Source organism: Urocitellus parryii, chromosome 1 (assembly GCF_045843805.1).
Source record: "Urocitellus parryii isolate mUroPar1 chromosome 1, mUroPar1.hap1, whole genome shotgun sequence".
In the NCBI taxonomy this organism is placed as follows: domain Eukaryota; kingdom Metazoa; phylum Chordata; class Mammalia; order Rodentia; family Sciuridae; genus Urocitellus; species Urocitellus parryii.
In genome coordinates, this window is record NC_135531.1 from 275,210,946 (window position 1) to 275,231,536 (window position 20,591).

At 42.8% G+C, this 20,591-nt stretch overlaps 2 protein-coding genes across 19 annotated transcripts in view; one reads left to right on the plus strand and one right to left on the minus strand.

Moving 5' to 3' along the window:
* The window catches only part of Trip12 (thyroid hormone receptor interactor 12), a 148,437-nt gene extending 146,516 nt beyond the window's left edge, over window positions 1–1,921 (minus strand). For 14 of the 18 annotated variants that reach the window (XM_026396232.2, XM_026396233.2, XM_026396229.2 and 11 more), the window contains exon 1: window positions 907–1,038. The gene's annotated coding sequence lies outside the window, so the exon portion shown is untranslated. Of the gene's footprint in view, window positions 1–296; window positions 391–586; window positions 786–906; window positions 1,039–1,377; window positions 1,432–1,901 lie in introns of those variants that run through there. The other 4 variants (XM_026396213.2, XM_026396212.2, XM_026396211.2 and 1 more) reach the window with 4 other exon arrangements.
* The window catches only part of Fbxo36 (F-box protein 36), a 90,010-nt gene continuing 70,960 nt past the window's right edge, over window positions 1,542–20,591 (plus strand). The window contains exon 1 of the mRNA XM_026396274.2: window positions 1,542–1,637. Within this exon, the coding sequence (XP_026252059.1) occupies window positions 1,542–1,637 (96 nt within the window). The remainder of the gene's footprint in view (window positions 1,638–20,591) is intronic.

The window sequence follows — 20,591 nt, forward strand, 5'->3', positions numbered from 1 at the left end:
TAAATTAACCGCCTGAGTCTCTATGAATGTAATGCGACTGAGGTGACAATTGGACCGTCTCCCTCCCCAAGCCCTAGTTAACCTCCCCACCCACCCACTCCCAGTCCCATCAATCTCTACGGATACTGCTCCCTTCCTCTCAGCCAAGTTTCTCGGCCTTTTCCATGCCCGCCACCCACCCTCACGTCGTCACCCTTCCTCAGCCCCAACTTCCCACGGCTAAAACAACTGCCCCGCGCAGCCCCGGCTCCGAGCTCGCCCGCCCCCAACCGTCCCCCCGGCAGGAAACCCCTTACTGCGGTCTAAAGTCACTCCGGCCTCTCCCTCCTCTGACCCTCGCTTCCCACAACTGTTGTCACTCGAGCTGCTCCCTAGTTTCCATTTCCGGGCCGTCCCCGGCCCGAAGCCTCCCCTCTCCCGGTTTCCGGGCCCCCAGTCCCATTTCCGGGGAACCCTTGCCGTCTTCACACCCCCCACCTGCACTTCCGGCCCCCCACTTTCTCCCTTCCTAGACGCCCTCCAAGCTCCAAAGCCCACTTCCGGCCCCCCAATCCCCGGTGGACTCCCCAAGACCCACATGCCTCACCCCGATTCCGTGAAGGTCCCTCCTCATTGCCGGGGGCCGGAGGGGGGACCCAGCGACCCCGCCCCGCTCCCGCCGGCCCCGGTCCCTCAGGCCGCGGTCTTCCTCGAGCGCCTCGCCCGTCAACCCCTGGGCCGGTCCTTCCGCGGCCCAGCCGCCACCGCCAAGAGCAGGCCGAGCGGGGGCCGAAACGCGGCGATGACACAACCGGGCTTCCTGGGACTTTCTGTTCCAGCTCCTCCCCCCCCCCGTCATCCCCCACCCCTCAGTACGGCCCCCTCCCCCAAGCCTGCCCCAGCCGCTCAGCACTGCTCCCCAATTACCTAGTTAGGCCCCAAAGTCTCCGGTCCGGACTCGGTGGCGCGACAGTAACTTCCACTCGCTCCCCCCACCCCCCCCGGCGGCGGCGGCGGCGGCGGCTCTTCGGGTCCCTTCAATTATCAGCTGAGCCGCAGCACCCCGCCCGGCGTGCGCCTCCGCCCGCGCCGCCTCTCCCCGCCCGTTCCAACACCCTCTGGGAACTACTTTTCCCCTTGGCCCCTGCTCGCTGGAGCGCCCGCGGGACCGGTCCCGCTGCCTACTCGCGGGCCATCACATCGCCCCTCCCTCCCCAGGCCTCGGATCAACTCTCCAAGCGGCCTCAGATCTCCTCCCGATCCCTTCGAGGGACCAGGAAGGGGACTGTGGGACTCCGCTTGGTATCCCTCCGCCGGGGTCACCCCCTCCCCTCTGTGGTAGCAGGAACTAATTCCCCTTCGGGTCACCCAAGACCTGGACGTGGAAATTTCACGGACCAGGGTTCCTTGTGACCCTTGGAAGAAGAAACGATCTCTCCGAGTTAGAAACACCCCTGCCAGCTCAAAAGCGTGATTCGGTTTAAACTAGGGCTTTGGCCTCCTGACCCCAATCAAGCCCCGCCCCTTCCTGGTTGTCTTAGCGACGGCGGTGGCGTCCCAAGATGGCGTCGTGGTTGCCGGAGACACTGTTCGAAATTGTAGGACAAGGCCCGGCGCCGAGCAAAGACTATTATCAATTATTGGTCACCCGCTCTGAGGCAAGTGTGAGCCGCGGTTTACTCTCTCTCTCCTAATCCCCTAAACGGCCGGGCTGGGGCCTGGAAGGTGGGCCGCGCCAGGCCGAGAACGACCGTGGCCCGCCGGAAGCGCCCTGTCCCAGCTCGGAGTCAGAGATTTCCCTCGTCACCTCGGCCCAGCGGCCCTCGTGTCCCTTCTCTCCCCCAGCCCGGCTCGTCCCGGGCGAGCCTTTTCTGCCTCCCCACAATGCCGCCCGCTCCCTTCCCGCCTCTCTGGCTTCCTACCCGCAGCGTTCCCTCCGCGCGCAGAGAAAAACAGGCGTCTCCAGCTTGGGTGCCGCCTCACCTCAGCGTGGGAAGAAGGGAAAGAAAGACTCAGCCAAGTGTCCCGAGGAGGAGCCGGCAGGGGAGGGGAGAGAGGGACGGTCTCTTTCGCAGAGTAGGACTTAATTGTGGGGAATTTGAGGAAATCTCACTGTGGTCTTTAGGAGTACCACGGCCACGTCGAGACTTGCTCATTCCTAGCAGGAATGGGAGATTGGGAGTCCTCCCCTTACCTTTTGGAGCCCCTTCTATCCCATTGAAAGTGTGCGGGGGGCGGGGGGTGGTTCAAAAATGTTTCGGCTGCTCGGCGCGTCAGCCCCACCCATAATGACATCTGCTTCACAACAATAAGACCGAGGATTATGTTCTCGCTGGAGTAGGGTAACTATCGGCCTGTTTTTATGACTGCTTTAGTTATTAAAGGTGGGCTTCTGGGTGATTTGTTATGCTCATGAAATGATCGACTTGAGCTGGTTTCTGATTCCTGGACTGTCACTGACTGAGCTCTTCATGCACCTTAAATAGATAATGATCCCTAAAAAGAAATTTAGAGATACACACACACACACACACACACACACACACACACGCATGCACGTTTGGGTGTGGATATTGATTATGCCTTAAGTTTTCCTAGAAGCCCCCCAAAAGAGTAATTTTTCTTATACCTTTTAAAATAGAAGTAATAATATTCACATATTTTTAAATGTTTTAGAAATATTACAAGCATAATATCAGTCAAATTTTTAATTTTTTCATTTTTTTCAAATAATTTACACACTTATTTCGCGGTTTCTTAAATGTTGAAATGTACCCTATTCTGAATATTTTTAGAAGGATCATTGACTTTTACATTGGCTTTGAAGAGATACGATCCTAATAATTCACTTTCTGGGATAAGTGATCAAAAACGTAATAGTATCTTCTAATCCTACGTGATTTTTATTTTCATTTATTGAAAGTAAATTAGAATGTTCTAATTTTCACTTTAGAGTCATTTCCATACCCTTTAAAATTTTTGTTTTGAGTATTTCTTTTTTTCCTAGAGGGTCTGGTATCACAAGTGTGCTGCACATTCTGATGTTGTAAGCCTCCACAAGTTGAGGCTGTTTACCTTTTAATTTTAGTAAATTCATACTGAGAGAGCTATTGGCATTCATTTTACTCCAGAATGTTTCTGCTGTTGGTATTCTTCAGATTTTGTTCTTTAACTTGAGCACAATTCTTCCTCTACTCTGTTTTAGGAAAGCTTCCCTCTTGCTCCCCCAATTTTTCTTTCTTTCTTTCTTTTTTTTTTAATACAGGGTCTTGCAAAGTTGCACAGGCTGGCCTGGAACTCTTGCCAAAAAAAATTCTCTCTCTCTCTCTCTCTCTCTCTCTCTCTAAAAAAATAAAGAAAGAAAGAGAGAGAGAGAGAATTTTAATATTTATTTTTTAGTTTTCGGCAGACACAACATCTTTGTTTGTATGTGGTGCTGAGGATCGAACCCAGGCCGCACGCATGCCAGGCGCGCTACCACTTGAGCCACATCCCCAGCCCCCTTTATACTCTTAAATTAAAAAAAAAAAAAAAAAATTAACATATCAAAAACTCTTCTTTATTTCAGGTCCTCTTCTGTCAATGATTTAGGTATAAAACACTTTTGAAAATCTGATCTATAGCTGGGCATGGTGGCAAATGCCTATAATCCCAGCACCCCAGTTGCTGAGGTAGGAGGCTGATGTAGGAGGATGGTGAATTCAAAGCCAGCCTCAGCAACTTTATGAGACCCTAAGCAGTTTAGCAAGACCCTGTCTCTAAATAAAATATTTAAAAAGGGCTGAGGATGTGGCTTCTTAATTAAGCACCCCTGGATTCAATCCCTGATTCCCACCCCTCCCCCTGCCAAAATAAAATCTAATCTGTTATCTTTTTGGGGGGTGGGGAGGGTACTAGGGATTGAACTCAGGGGCACTTGACCACTGAGCCACATCCCCAGCCCTATTTTGTATTTTATTTAGAGACACAGCCTCACTTGCTTGGTGCCTTTCTGTTGCTGAGGCTGGCTTTGAACTCTCCATCCTCCTCCTTCAGCCTCCTGAGCTGCTGGATTACAGGGGTGTGCCACACTTCGCCCAGCTCTGGTCCATTATCTTCCAAGCATAGTGAATAACCTCCCACAGTTCTACCAATGAGAGTTAATCTCAAATCTGGTTAATTCACCCTCATTTTAAAGTAGAATTTGTTGTAAAAAAAAAAAAATAGCAAGCCAAAAATATACTTTTCACTCAACTATCTTGAGAGTATGCTATTTTCAAACCACAAGATGATTTTTTCCAAGTCTGAGTACAGGAAACTCAACATTCAGTAAAGAGGTGGTCTGACATAAATAAGTACTGAACAACTGGAATTAAATGATCTTATAAAATGGACTTCCTTAAATTGTTGCTTGAATATTTCTCTCCCTTCTCTTCTGACTATTTCACAAACTGTTTATTATCCAGTGTAAGCTCTAAATTTAAATGGATCTTGCCTTAATGAAGATTTCTTTCTGTTTTTTTTTTTTTTTTTTTCTTTTTTGGTCTGTTGTTCTCTGCATTTGTTATGTTGTTGTTGGCTTCGAATCCAAATAACTGCACATTTGACATGAACCTGAGGGCAAATATCCCATCCATGTCATATGTATTTGAGGACAGATATCTCAGGTGTGTCATTTATGTATATAACATTAGCATAGTCCAGAGCATAAAAGTTACATGTAAATATTTTCTTTGTCTTCTTGCTTGTACAAGTAACAGTAAAAAATATAGTTTTATGCTTTCTATTAACAATTTGAAGCCATGTTGATTTTTGTGGACATTTTTTTGCTTTGTCAGAAAATTGACTTTAATTATATAGCTTGAGACCAAGAAGTTTAACTCTCAGATCTGATTTTTACAACAATGATCTCAAATCTTAAAAAAAAAAAAAAAAAAAAACAGCTGGGATGCTGTGGTTGCCTGTAATCCCAACAATTTGGAGGCTGAAACAGGAGGATAGGAGGATTGCAAGTTGAAGACCAGTCTTAGCAATTCAGTAAGGCCCTAAGTGAGACCCTGTCTCAAAATTTAAAAAATGGAGTGGGGATATCGTTCAGTGGTAAAGTGCACCTAGGTTCAATTCCCAGTACCAATTAAAAAAAAAAAAATACAGTGCACTGCTTTCTAAAACAAATATTTAGCCCGACCCAATGGCACATAACTGTAATCCCAGTGGTTTGGGAGGCTGAGGCAGAAGGATTGCAAGTTCAAAACCAGCCTTAGCAATTTAGCAAGGCCCTAAACAACTTAGTAAGACCTTGTCTCAAAAGAAAAAATAAAAAATTCTTGGGATGTAGCTCAGTAGTTAAGCACCCCTGGGTTTAATCACTGATACTAAAAAAAAAAAAAAAAATTTACCCACTTAATTCTAGTTTTTATAGTACGAGTATGTGTTCTTGTATTGAATTTTGATTCTTTAAAAAGTATATTAAGGGCTGGGGATGTGGCTCAAGCGGTACCGCGCTCGTCTGGCGTGCGTGCGGCCCGGGTTCGATCCTCAGCACCACATACAAACAACGATGTTGTGTCTGCCAATAACTAAAAAATAAACATTAAAAAATTTTCTCTCTCTCTCCCTCCCTCTATCACTCTCTCTTAAAAAAAAAATAAATAAATAAAAATTAAAAAAAAAAAGTATATTAAGGGGCTGGGGATGTGGCTCAAGCTGTAGCACGCTCGCCTGGCATGCATGCGACCTGGGTTCGATCCTCAGCACCACACACAAACAAAGATGTTGTGTCCGCTGAAAACTAAAAAATAAATATTAATAATTCTCTCTCTCTCCCTCTCTCTCGCTCTCTCTTTAAAAAAAAAAAAAGTATATTAAGGCAAGAAAGAATCTTGAATGTTATTTAGGCCAGAAATATTTTACACATAGCTTCTAAGAAAGTCTTATATTTCTATTCCTGAATGAGGATTTGTTTTTCCTTAATTTTAAGCAACAACTTGGCATTTGCTATAAGGACACAAAATATAGGATATTTTTGGCTTCAAAGAATGCATTATTCATTCAACAAATACGTACCAAACATCTTTTGGTACATAATTTATATGCCAAATACTATTCTAGAAGCTAGGGAAATATCAATGAACAAAACCAAGTTCCTTCCTCTCATGAAATATATAATCTGGTAGGGATAATGCAGTATTTGATTTATATAAACAATTATATGGTTTAACATGTGTGTGTGGGGGGGTGTTTAACACTAAGGAAGTTCATTAGTAATTGCCCAGTTAATAAATGGTACAGTTTTTTGTTTTGGTTTGGTTTTTGTGGTACTCAGAATTGAACTCAGGGGCACTCGACCACTGAACCACATCCCCAGCCCTATTTTGTATTTTATTTAGAGACAGGGTCTCGGTTGCTTAGCGGCTTGCTTTTGCTGATACTGGCTTTGAACTCAAGATCCTCCTGTCTCAGCCTCACAAACCACTGGGATTATAGGGGTGCACAACCACGCCCAGTTCCAATAAATAGCACAGATACTTTAAAATCTGTTATTCAAGATGGCATGGTAGTGCACACCTGTAATCCCAGGTATCTAAAGACTAAGGCAAGAGGATTACAAATACAAGTCAAATCTGGGCAATTTAGCAAGACCCTGTCTCACAATAAAAAAGGGTTGGGGAATTCCACTCAGTGGTAGAGCACCCCTGGGTTCAATCCCCAGTATTAAATATATAAATAAGGACATAAATGTGTGTGTGTGTGTGTGTGTGTGTGTGTATACACACATACATACATACATACATATTCCATAGGAAACAAAAAAATCAGTTTATAACAGAAAGGTATTGTTATCAGTGTTCTTATAATTTCATCTTCTGGTTCTAGGATTGTAGGTCAATGGGAAAGCACTTACCTAGCATAAGGGAGACCCTGGGTTTGATCCCCAGTACCCCCAAAGAAATAAAGTATGTCTTTTTTGTCCTCTCCAAATGGAAGTGTGACTTAAGGTGGCCAAAACTGATGACTTAGGTTTCTTATGGGAAAAGCATTAGAAACTGTAACCATATGCTAAGGAAATGAGAATTGGCAGGTATGGCCTTTTGCAGCCGGTAACGTAGTGGCCCTCCCAAGGACACCAACATGTAATATACACTCCAACCAATGAAAGAAGGAAGAATTGGATAATAAATTAGTCTTGTTTCATCTGTTTTACTAAATGCTATTCAAAACTCCGAAAACATTCCAGGCATAGTGATGCACGCCTGTAATCCCAGCAGCTCAGGAGGCTGAGGCAGGAGGATTGCAAGTTCAAAGCCAGCCTCAGCAATTCAGGGGAGGCCTTGTCTCAAAATAAAAAAGGGCTGAGGATGTGACTCAGTGGTTAGGCACCCTTATTCAATCCCTTACACCATTGAACAAAAAAAAAAAAAAAAAAAAAACTTCAAAAATATATCCGAACCTAATGTCATTTTGGGAGGAAAAAAAAGGAATCAAGCCCACCACCACCACCAAAAAAATACAGATGATTTTCTTTTTCCTTTTGGTACTGGGGGGTGAAGCCCCAGGCCTCACACATGCTAGGCAACTACTGCATCACCAGTCTCAGTGCAACTGGTTTTGAAGTGTAAACTAAAAACACCTAAGGTCACATGCCAGTCTGTGGCAGGAAACCATCATTTCAGTGAATTAAAGCTAGGCTTGCTGAGGGCTGCTTGAGAGACAACAAAGAACTGTGCTAGTGCCATTTCAAACTACAGAGGATTGTGGAAATTTAAAATTTAAATGCAGTCTAATAAAAATGTTAATGCATGCGCCCTTAGACCCAGCAAATCCAGTTCTAGGGTTTTATGTCCAAAAGTGCTTTCACATGCACAAGGATATGTGAGTGAAGAAGAATACCCACCAAAGAAAATTAATTGTAAAAACATTTTTCCATTAGTGGAAATGTGGTTAAACTGTGATTCATTCATACCATAGGATACTATGCAATCTTTTAAAACAATGTGGTAGATTTCTGTGTACTCAATTGACCAAATAAAATCTTTAGCATTGAAAGGCGAATTGCTGTTAGACATAATATGGTCCCATTTAAGAAAAGAAATTTTTTAAATAAATGTTATTGAAGTTTCAAATAAAATGTTAGAGGGGAAAACAAGTGATTCACTCTTAGGGACAGAGTACTTTCACTTTCTGTGTTCATATTTCTCAAAGAGCTGTATTTTCCACAGTGGGCATTTATTTTTATAACCAGAGAAAAGTAATATAATAAAGATTTTAAATACACTGGGCGAGACAGCGCACACCTATAATCCCAGCAACTGGGGAGGCTGAAGCAGGAGGATCACAAATTTGAAGCCAACCCAGACAACCTAGTGAGACTGTTTCAAAATTAAAAAATTAAAAAGGGCTGTGGGTTTAAATCAGTGATACAGCACCCTAGGTTAAATCCCCAATACCAAAAAAAAAAAAAAAAAAAAGACTGTTTAAATTGCCCTGTTCTTCACCTCAGCTTTCCTGTTTTACCATTGCTACCTCTGCTGCCTCTTAAATATTGGGCAGCATTGATAGGTAGATCCCTAAAACTGCTGTTTGGTGGGCAGAGAATAATTCTAATACTAGAAATTGAGAGACTTATTAACAAATAAATTAATGATCCTCATAGAATTTTAAGTAAGTTTTAGTTCTACACACTCCTGACTTTACTGTTTCCTTTTTTAAAAATTAATTAATATTTTTATTTGTCACTGGGGACTGAACCCAGGGGTAATTTACCACTCAGCTATATCCTAGGTCCTTTTTATTTCTTATTTTAATGCAGGATCTTGCTGAAGCTGGCCTCAAACTTGCAATCCTCCTGCTTCAACCTTCCTGGTCACTGGGATTATGGGTATGCACCTACCAGACCTGACCCCCATTTATTTATTTATTTTAAAGGCTCACCTCTTTTTTTTAATATTTTTAGTTGTAGATGGACACAATACCTTTATTTTATTTATTTTTATGTGGTGCTGAGGATCGAATCCAGTGCCTCCCACATGCTAGGCAAACACTCTACCACTGAGCCACAAACCCAGACCCTGGCCCCCTTTTAGTTGTATTAAATTTTTTTTTCTCTTCTTTTTTTATTTCTTCCTACGGTGCTGGGGCTTGACCCCAGGGGTGCTCTGCCACTGAGCTATATCCCCAGCCCTTTTTATTTTTTATTTTGAGTCAGGATCTTGCTAAATTGCAGAGACTGTCCTCAATCTTGTGATCACCTGCCTCAGCCTATCAAATTGTTGAGATTACAGGGCATGCACCACTGGACCGAATATAAGTCATTACTTTTGAGAAAATGAAGGATTGCTTTTTTTTTTTTTTTTTTTTGGTACCAGGGGTGCTTAACCACTGAGCAACATCCCCAGCCCTTTTTATCTTTTATTTAGAGATAGGGTATCACTAAGTTACTTAAGGCTGGTTGGGTGGGTGCAGTGGCGCACACCTGGAATACCAGTGGCTCAGGAGACTGAGACAGGAGGATCATGAGTTCAAAGCCAGCCTCATCAAAAGCAAGCCCCTAAGCAACTCAGTGAGACCCTGTCTCTAAATAAAATACAAGAGGGCTGGAGATGTGGCTCAGTGGTCAAGTGCCCCTGAGTTCAATCCCAAGTACCAAAAAAGAAAAAGTTGCTTAGGTCCTTACTAAATTGCTGAGACTGTTCTTGAAATTGGGATCCTCCTGCTTTCCAAGCTGCTGGGGTTATAGCACCCCTGTGCCCAGCTGAAGGATTGCTTGTAACAGATTTTCTCAAGCAACTTGAAACCATATTAAATAAATACTAGATTGCAGACACTGGGAGCTTGATGGGGTGCAATCAACCTGATATCAGTATTTTCCTCAGGGACTCTGGAATCCCAAAATCATACTCTGCTGCAGCCACCACCACTCCATTCACACTCACAAAAAGGTCCCTAAGAGAGAGTTGAAGCAAAGAGATGGAGAAGGTATACATGCCTTCTTTGTTTCTGCCTGTTTTTCCTTTGTCCCTAAGGGAACCACGCCCACTGATGGAAGTCTGCAGATTTTCAAGCCAGGCTGTCCTCTCTGCTCACTGGCCACCAGCAACAGCTCAAATGTTTCCACATAAAAAGAACTACTGCTCCTTTTAATGTCCAAAAGTTGGGTGATACTTGTACTCACTTATTTTCTTCAACCCCATTTTATATGCCTTGACTTACCCTCCTCTTTTCAGCTGTCTTTTTGTCTGTCTCCTCTTGTGGTCCCTCCTCCTCTCTGCCCTTCTTCACTGCATCTGAGGACCTTCGCCCACTGTGGTCCAGCCCTCATCAAGGTGTGTTTTGATTTTACCTACTCCTGCCATTCACATCTTCACCTGCGCTTCCTGACAGCAAGACTGTGGTAAACATGCCCTTCCCTGCCCTACAGGTTAGGCCAGGTGTGGGTAATAATAAACTGCATTCTTCTTCTTCTATTCCTCATGTCTGACACATTTTAGAAAAATTATTCCCAACCTTGTTACACTCTAAGATGCACCTAATTAGAGTTGTGAAATCACTTCTAATCAGAAACTTTAAATCCCTTCTAAATGGCATTTGTCACTTTGAGAAGGAGAAGAAAGACATGACACAAGTAAAGCGATTAAGCTCTTAAAAAAAAACAACAACAATATTCAATACTAGGCTTTATCATAACCCAGTCACCAAGTGGATCCTGAGTCTTCATTTCAAAATTACCTGACACCTGGGCAGAGCTTGGTATCTCTCTTTCCAGGTAAATCATTCAGCACCTATGAGCACCTGCCCAATCTGGATAGTCAATTTGGTCTCACCCTACGTTGACACAGATTTGCTTCATAATTATGTAGGGCAGTAGAGCACTTAATTGGGAGTCACTGAGTCACGGATCCTTTCATTCCTTTTGTTAGTCTGCAAGCTCTTGACCTGGGGCTAGGCACTTAATTTGTCTGGTCCCCAGTTGCCTCATCAACATAATAAGATTACTAGTCAAGGATATCACTAAGGTTTATTCCATCTCTAAAATGCTATTTCACAGGAAAAATAGTGTTTGATATTAAAAAAAAAAAAAAGCACTGGATTTTTTTTTTCTTTAGAAAAATTGGGTTTGCATCAAAGACTCTATAGCTCTGTGACTTCCTGTAAATCTTCACTTGCCTGACCATCTGTTTCTTCAATTCAGCCCCTGGCTACTTCACAGATAGGGCAAGAAACAAATATATATATATATAAATCACTCCAGTGTTTCAAAGAAAATGTTCATGATCAAGGAAGATTAGAAAATCCTAAATGAAACAAAATTATATTTGCTTCTTTTCTCTTAAATTTCTCTAAGTCTTAAAATCTTACTACATATCATGAATTCTCTTCTCCTTAAGAGGAGAATGCAGTAGGAAACTTTTACTAACGACATGTGACAGCAGAATGCTCTTTGCCCTCGAGATCCAAGAACCAAGACTCTGGAACACTCTTCAGAAAACACCCAACAGTATCCCTAGAGCAGTAAAACCAAAGAAATGCCAAAGAGATGTTCGCCTAATACCAGCCCCAAAGCAGTCAAACTTCACCTTTCCCATGAGAAGTTCATAGGAACCCTTTAATCATCTCACATTACTTTATTTAGTCTGGGGGTGGGGGTGTGCTGGGGCTCCAACCTAGGGCCTCACATGTGCCAAGCAAGCACTCTACCACTGAGCTACGCCCCCAGGCCTACTTATTTATCAGCTTCCTTTTCCACAAAAATACCTCTTGTTGCTATACCGTTACATACACCTAATCCCAGGTACTCTAATTCCAGGCTTTTGGGAGACTGAGGCAAGAGGATTCCAAATTCAAGGCTAGCCTGGGGAATTTAGCAGTCCTTCCTCTAAAATAAAGAGCTGGGGGGCTGAGGATGTGGCTCAAGGGGTAGCTCGCCTGGCATGCGTGCGGCCCCGGTTTGATCCGCAGCACCACATACAAACAAAGATGTTGTGTTTGTGTTCGCCGAAAACTAAAAAAAAATAAATAAATAAACATTAAAAATTAAAAAAATAAAAATAAAGAGCTGGGGTATACCTAGTGAGTGGCAGAGCATCTGCCTAGGATGCACAAGACCCTAGGATATGCAATCCCTAGCACCCCCCAGAAAACCAAAATATGTAGGTTGTTTTGATTGGAATTACTATGAATGTATAGATGAATTTGTGATGAATTGACATCTTGCAACATTAACTTTCCAATCTAAAAATATAATAAAACCCTCCTTTTCAAAGGTTTCAGGTTTGTTTGTTTTGTGGTACTAGGATTGAACCCATATGTGTGCAAGGCACCAGTTCTACTTTAGGTTTTTTGTTTTACCTTTTGTTTTGTTTTATTTTTTGAGGTACTAGGGTACAGCCCAGGGCCTTTCCATGCTGAGAAAGTGCTGAACCACTGAGCAACACCTCCAACCCTTTTTTTCTTTTTCTTAAAGAAGCAGGGTCTCACTAAGTTGCCGATGCTAGTTTCAAACTTGGCAATTCTCCCTCCTTATCCTCTCAAGTGACTGGGATTATATAGATAGATAGATACATATATACATACACACACACATATATGTATGTGTGTGTGTGTGTGTGTGTGTGTATATATATATATATATATATATATATATATATATATATATATATATATTAAAAAAAGGGGGAGGCAGGGGCGCTGGGGGTAGAACCCAGGGCTCAATGAATACTAGGCAAGTGTTCTACCACTACACTAAGCTATAGACCAAGCCCTTAGATATTCTTTAATTTGGTCACTATCACGTATAATATAGCAAACACATATTTGTATTTACATTTTTAGACTTCTAGCTTAGGTGTTTGTGGGGGGTTTTCTATTATAAATGATATTACCTCTCAAAATTGTATCCTCTGTTCATGGCTGGCAATAAATACCCAACTGATTTTTTTTTAAACTAGGGATTGAACCCTGTGCTATTCTACTCCTGTGCTATATCCTCAACCATTTTTATTTTTTATTTTGACACAAGATCTTGCTAAGTTGCCCAAGCTGGCCTTGAACTTCTATCCTCCTGCCTCTACTTCTGAGTAGCTAGAATTAGAGTTGTACACCACTACACAATGTGGCAATACACATTTGATTTTTTTGGCAAGTTTCCTTTTATCTAATGAACTTGCTATATTACCTGTTGGTTTTTTTGGGTTTTCCATGATATATTTATGTCATCTCTGAATAATGACTTATTTTTTTTTCTAATCCTCATGTCTTCTTTATCCTTGCCTTATTGTGTTGGCTGAGATTTCCATGACAATTTCAAAAAGAAATTCATCCCTTTATTTCTTAGTCATGGACTTATGAAGAAAGTTTTTAATATTTTGCCCTAAAATTAAACCCTACACTATAGGTTTTTTAAAAATCAGATTATGGCTGGGTTCAGTGGTGCATACCCATAATCCCAGCAACTCAGGAGACAAAGGCAGGAGGATCGAAAGTTTGAACTTGCTAAGCAACTTAGCAAGACCCTGTCACTAAATAAAAAATAAAAAAGGGCTGGGGATGTGGCTAAGTGGCACATCCCTGTAATCCCAGCGTCTTGGGAGGCTGAGACAGGAGGATCACAAGGCCAGCCTGGGCCACTTAGACCCTGTCTTAAAATACATTTTTTTAAAAGGACATAGTTCAGTGGCAGAGTGCTTGCCTAGCATGTGAAAGGCTCTAGTGCCATCTCCATTACTGAAAGAAAATAAATAAATAAATTAAATAATTAAGACTTGATAAAGTGAGTCAAGCGTTTGCAAATTATTCTTTGGTTTTGAAAATAAATATGTTTCTGAGGCTGGAACCCAGGACCTGTACATGCTAGACAAGCATTCTACCATTGAGCTATATCCCCAGCCTGTTAATTGAGCATTTTATTCAAATCTCCTCTTTGGAAATTTAAAATTTAAAAAGTGTAACACAAAAGAAATATCTATATTCTCAAATGTGTTATATACCAAGTTTTAATATCTTGTGCTTCCAAAATCAAGATAAACGTGTTTTGGTGCAGACAACAAAGGAAAGCATTCATCATCATTATGAATACAAAGAATTTCCTACAAGTATTTCATTATTCAGAAACAGGTGAATATAATCCCAGCAACTCAGGAGGCTGAGGCAAGAGGATCCCAAATTCAAGGCCATCCTCAGCAATTTAGCAAGGCCCTGTCCCAAAATGAAAAATAAGAAGGGCTGGGGTTGCAGCTCAGTGGTAATGTACCCCTGGGCTCAATCCCTAGTGCCAAAACAACAATAACAACAAAAACACAGTGTTTCATTGTTTGGGAAGCTGAGCTCTATCTGACCAACCCTCTCTGGATTCCTGCTGGTACAAATCAGGTGTAATTGGAGAAGAATGCACACCTGAAGATCATGGCAGGTTCAGATACTCCAGCTTGGCACCAACTTGTGGAACACTGAGAGTTCACAAAAACACAGTGACCACTCTGAGTTGATAATATCAAGCTAGGAAGGCTATTACACATAGTAAGGAATTTTCTTTTTTTTTTTTTAAATTCTTTTTTCTTTTAAGAGAGAGTGAGAGAGGAGAGAGAGAGAGAGAATTTTTTTTAATATTTATTTTTTAGTTCTCGGCAGACACAACATCTTTGTTGGTATGTGGTGCTGAGGATCGAACCCGGGCCGCACGCATGCCAGGTGAGCGCGCTACCTTTGGCTTTTGAGCAGCAGAGGTAGTACATTCTTATATCTCTAAAATCAAAGTTTGGCTTTCTTTGCTTTTTTTCTGGGCTATATGTAAAATAATAATGCATCTTGAGGAGGATGGCAACTTAGAATGGATGACATGATGGTCAGGTTCGCATTTTTATAAGATTATGTGCATGGATTAGGATTTTCTTTATATAAAAAAAGACATTTATATTGGTAGACATAGACTACCAATGCTGAGGATTCTAATATTAATTTTCACCTATATTTTGCTGCCTGATTTCAGAGCTTTTGTTTTATCCACAGTCTCTTTGTTCTTACGAATTTCATAATAATTAAACACTATTAGTCTGTTTTGTTTTGTTTTGGAAATGGGGTCTCACTCCGTTGCCCAGGGCAGTCTCCAACCTTGGGCTCAAGTGATCCTCTTGCCCCACACTCCTGAGTAGCTGGAACAACAGGCCTGGGCCACCACATCTGGCTCCACTCATTTGAATTTGTTAAAGTCTTCATAAAATACCCTTTTACTCTATAAATAAGCATAAATTGAGATAAACATGGTTATTGATAATATCAAAACGTCCCTTAATAAAGGGCTCTGTTTAGAAAATCTAAGAAAAATGCTAGTCTAGGTCATAGGGATTCACCCAGGATTTTTGCACAGAATAAAATGATGGCAGTCACAGAAGAGAGCTGGAACCGTGCTCAAGGCAAGAGAGGGAGGGAGCAAGGAGGCTGCTGAGAGAAGGAAGCAGGGAAAAGGGCCTTGTTTTCTTTAAAAATAAATAAATAAATAAATGTTATTGCTGTGCGGGGACTGAACCCAGGGCCCTGTGCATGCTAAACAAGTGCTCTATACTGAGCTACACCCCAGCTCTGGACTTATTTTCTTATCCAGCAAAATAGGGGGAAATTCTACCTAAACCAGGCAAGGTGGAGCACACCCATAGTCCCAGTTACTCTGGATCCAAGGCAGGAAGGCCACAAGTTCCAGCCCTGCCCAGGCAATTTAGTTAGACTGTATCTCAAAAATAAAAATTAAAACTTAGGGTTGGGGCGCTGGGGTTGTGGCTCAGTGGCAGAACTCTCACCAAACACATTGAGGCACTGGGTTTGATCCTCAGCACCTCATAAAATAAACAAAATATTGTATCCATCTACAACTGGAAAAAAAAATACACCTTAGGGCTGGGGCTATAGCTTGGCGGTAGAGCATCTGCATTTGGGAGCAGTTCTGCTGTAGCGGTGAGGTGTTTATCTGATTTGTGGGAAAAGAGGCTCTATGGCCAACAAAGGTCCCTGTTAAGGATAGAACTACATCCTCCCCAAAAAAGATGTGTTGAAGTCCTAATCCCCAGTTCCTCACATTAGTGACCTTATTTAGAAACAGGGTCATTGCAGCTAGGCATGGTGTCACATGTCTATAATCTCAATTATTCAGGAGGGAGGCTGAGTCAGGAGGATTCCAAGTTCAAGAGCAACCTCTCAGTAAGACCCTGCCCCAAAATTAAAAATAGAAAAGAGGGCTGGAATTTGGCTCAGTTGTGAAATGTCCCTGGGTTCGATCCCCAGTACTACAGAGGGAAGAAGGGAGGGAAGGAAGGAGGTACAATTCATTAAGTTGAGGTCACATTGGAGTAGGGTGGGCCCCTGCTTTGATATGACTGGTACCCTTAAAAGAAGAAGGCATCTGCCTGGTGTCTATAATCCCAGGGACTCAGCTCAGGAGACTGAGGCAGGAGGATCACAAGTTTTTGAGGCCAGCCTCAGCAACTTAATGGGACACTGTCTAAAAATAAATAAATAAATAAAACTGGGGATGTAGCCCAGTGGCAGAGTATCCCTGGGTTCATTCCCCAAAAAGTAGCTTGTGAAGACAAACTCACAAGGGAAGAAATAGGAATGATATAACAAGGAATGCCAGACATGGTCAGTAAATTCCCAGAAGCTAAGAAGAGACCAGGAAGGACGCCCCTACAAGTTTCAGAAGAATCATGGCTCTGTCAACAGTGTGGTTTGGGACTTCGGTCCTCTAGGACTGGAAGATGAGAAATCCCTGTTGTTTTACACTATCCTGTTTATGGTGCTTTGTTAGGACAGCCCTAAAAAATTAATACAGTAGGGACTGGGCATGGTGGCACACTCCTGTAATCCCAGCGGCTCAGGAGGCTGAAGCAAGAGGATCATAAATTCAAAGCCAGCCTCAGCAATGGTGAGGCACGAAGCAACTCAGAGAGATCCTGTCTCTAAATAAAAATACAAAATAGGGCTGGGGATATGGCTTGAATACCCTGAGTTCAATCCCCAGTGCCCCCAAAAAAGAAAAATCAATACTGTAGGTAAAGATATTTGGAACCCACCTACCTGATTTACCCAAATAGTAGGAAAATAGTTGCCTATGTTGGGCATTTCATACTTGTCCAAGCCTCCATTGGAGATGAGTCACCATCTATGTGGTACCATCCCCTGGCCCACATCCTGCTGTAGTACTCTGGGCCAAGAAGGGATGGCTGATTATTTCAGTGACTCCACTGAAAGCACTTGTACAGCTACCTATGGAAAGGTGAACTTCTCTCTTCAAAACTAGGACTAAGAGACTCAAGCGGATATAGTTGCAGGATTAGCCTCAGGGACTGAAGTAAAAAGTACCTGGAGGCTTCTGTGGCCATTCTGGAGTTTATGCAAGCTTTCAAAGTCTGTGCAAGACAGGAGCAGGGAACACACCCGGAAAAGGGACATGTCCGCGGGGAGGGAACCCACAGCTGGAACTGGATGTCCCCTTTCTATAGCCATTCTTACTTTTTAGTAACCCTAATAGAGTTGGGCTTAATGCCTCCCAGCGGATGATGGCAGGTCCTAAACTCCTGGCAGTAAGTACTCAGACTTAAACATTCCCTTAAAAGGAAACTGAGGGCTAGGGGTGGAGCTCAGTGGTAGTGTACTTAGCTTGTGCCACACCATGGGGACAATCTTCAGCACCAAAAAGCGGAGTGGATTGTGGACGGGTCTCTTCAACTAGCTGCTTAGAACCAAAATCAGGAGGCTGATTGCTAATGTCTTAATCACAGCTAGTCCAGAAGCAGAGGCAGAATGATCACAAGTCTTGACCACCAGAAAATGTCTTGACCACCAGACTGAGTCTCTCGTGGTAATTTTCCTACTTTAGTGAAATCCTGGGCAACTTAAGTGAGACCCTGTCTCAAAATCAAAATAAAAAGTGATGGGGGTATAGCTCAGTGGTACTGGTTCATCCCCCAGTACCACATAGAAAACAAAACAGGAGCAGTGGGCCATTCCAGTAATTCCAGCAACTGAAGAGGCTGAGGCAGAAGGATCATAAATTGAAGGCCAGCCTTAGCAACTTAGTGAGGCCCTAAGCACCTTAGTAAGACCCTGTCTAAAAATAAAAAATTAAGAGGGCTAGGATGTGTCTAAGTGGTTAAGCTTCCCTGGGTTCAATCCTCAGTACCAAAAAGAAAATCTCTGATAACACCACCTCGGGCCCCACCAGAGCGCTCTAGAGCACTTGAGGTGGTAGCACTCCATGTTCCCCTAGTACCTCCTTTGTCCCCTATTCTTCCTGATACCTTTTTGCTTCTTTTCCTTTTTGTTTTTCTTTGCCTCCCCCTGCACAACTGGCGCGGTAGTGGGTCTTTTCCAGGAGAAATGCATGGGACACCATGGTAAGGACAGCTGACAGATAAGCCAAGCCCCGGAGAATTGAGGACCAGGAGCCCCTGGATGACCCAGACTCCATGTCTTTCTGTTTTTGCTGCTGCTGCCAAGAGCTCAGTTCTAAGCCTCAAGTTCCAATTTCCTCCAGAGAAAGGGTCTGATGTTTTCATTCAGCCAAGGAGGGCTGAATATGCTTGTCTGGCTCATGTGGCAGGAGCTCGTGTTATGGTTTTTGATTTTTGTTTGTTTGTTTGTTTGTTTGGTACCATGAATTGAACTCAGGGGTGCTTAAACACTGAGCCACATCCCAACATTTTTAGTGGTCGTGGTCATTCAGAGATAGTCCACTTGCCAATCCAAGCCAATTACAAACTCTTGAGAAAGGTGTATTTCCTTTGTCCCCGAACTTGACACTGTAGTGAATCTAGTCAGGATCTGCCAGCAGCCATCTTGTTACCACCAGGAACAGCCCACCTGCTGAGGGAAAGAGCCAACAGGTAAAAGAAAGGCGGCATCTGTGACATCACTTGAGCCTCTGGAGCCAGCTGTGCAGCACACCTGTATCAACCAGTGTGGTCCTCTCCTTTTGTTCAAACTCCGTTTGAGAGAGTTTTCCATCACCTATAGCAAAACTTCCTAATTGACTGAGGTCAGATGGCCACCCTGGCTGATCAGCCATGGCCAGAGTAGCAGGCAAGCTGTCCCTGCAGAACAAGTGTGCTCAGGACAAGTCAGTCCCAGACATGGCTTTGGGGCATCTCTGGGACTGACTTGTTTTGGGCATACTTGTTTGAAGCCCAGCCTTTCCAAATAAATAAGGGTATAGAAGGCAAAGATGATAGGTCTGGAGTTCATAAGTCACTGTGCTGTGATTATGAGGCCCAATTTCCCAAAAGAAAAATCAAACCAAAAAAAACAATAGCCTTGGAAATCATGAGTTAAGAAGTCAGAGGTGTCCTAGAGCCTTGGCCCAGTGACGCATTGCTGTGGCCACGTGTGTACTTGAACCTAGATATACTGCTGATGGGGACAGCTCCCAAGATCCATTTATAAAAACTTCATGAGGTCACTATGCAGCATCAGGGTGCTGATGAGAATAGTATGTGTTGACCGAGTGAAATCCTTCCCCCTTTCCTCAGAGACTTCTCTCTTGTACACTCCACTTGAGAAGAAAGCAGTATTTGAAAATTGAGGGGCTGGGGATGTGGCTCAAGCGGTAGCGCGCTCGCCTGACATGCGTGCGGCCCTCAGCACCACATACCATCAAAGATGTTGTGTCCGCCGAGAACTAAAAAATAAATATTAAAAATTCTCTCTCTCTCTCTCTCCTCTCTCACTCTCTCTTTAAAAAAAAAATAGAAGTGAAATGAAATCTAAAATAAAGGCAGTAAACAGAAGAGATATTTGATAGATGGTCTAGGCAAGTATACGTTTCCTCACTGAAACACTTGCATTTACTTAACAGTTCCATTTTGGACTTTACAGTTGTTTTATAGATGGTCTGTGGTGTTTCAACTCTGTAGATGGTATCACCCCTTTAATCATGAGGAAACCCGATGAGTGGCTTAAGGCAAAAAGCCTTGTATTCACATGCCTATAGTCCTGTCCACTTTGGTGGCCAAAGCAGAACAATCCCAGGTTCAAGGCCAGCCTGGGCAACTTAATGAAACCCTAGCAAAATAAAAAATAAAAGGGCTGGGGGTGTAGCTCAGTGGCAGAACACCCCTGGAATTAATGCCCAATACTGGGGATGGGGGAAAAATCTGGCATTTTTAAAGTACAAAATAGTGAAGAATGAGAAGACTGAGGGCAAAGCTCAGTGGTACAGCACTTTACCTAGAATGCATGAATCCCTGGGTTTGTTCCCTGGCACCACAAGTAAATGATAAAATAAAGAATCTAGTTAGGTTTATTCAGGAAAGAAACGGGATTTAGGGATTTTTTTAAAATAATTTTTTAGTTGTCAGTGGACTTTATATTTTGTTTATTTATATGCAGTGCCATGAGTGCTCACTCATGCTAGGCAAGCACTCCACAATCCCAGCCCAAGATTTAGGGATTTGTATGCTAGTTTGAAAAATCCTTCATTTTCTTTTTCTTTTTTTTTTTAAACAGAAATTAAGGTGAATGTGGTTTGTTATTGTGCTGTTTTGGATGAAAAGCGATGAGAGACATTGACAAAGCTCCATGTTGGGAGTGGAGTGGGGAGAGAGAGGCAGGTTGGGAGCCTTGTGCTAAAAGAGAGTTTTTAAATCATAACCAGA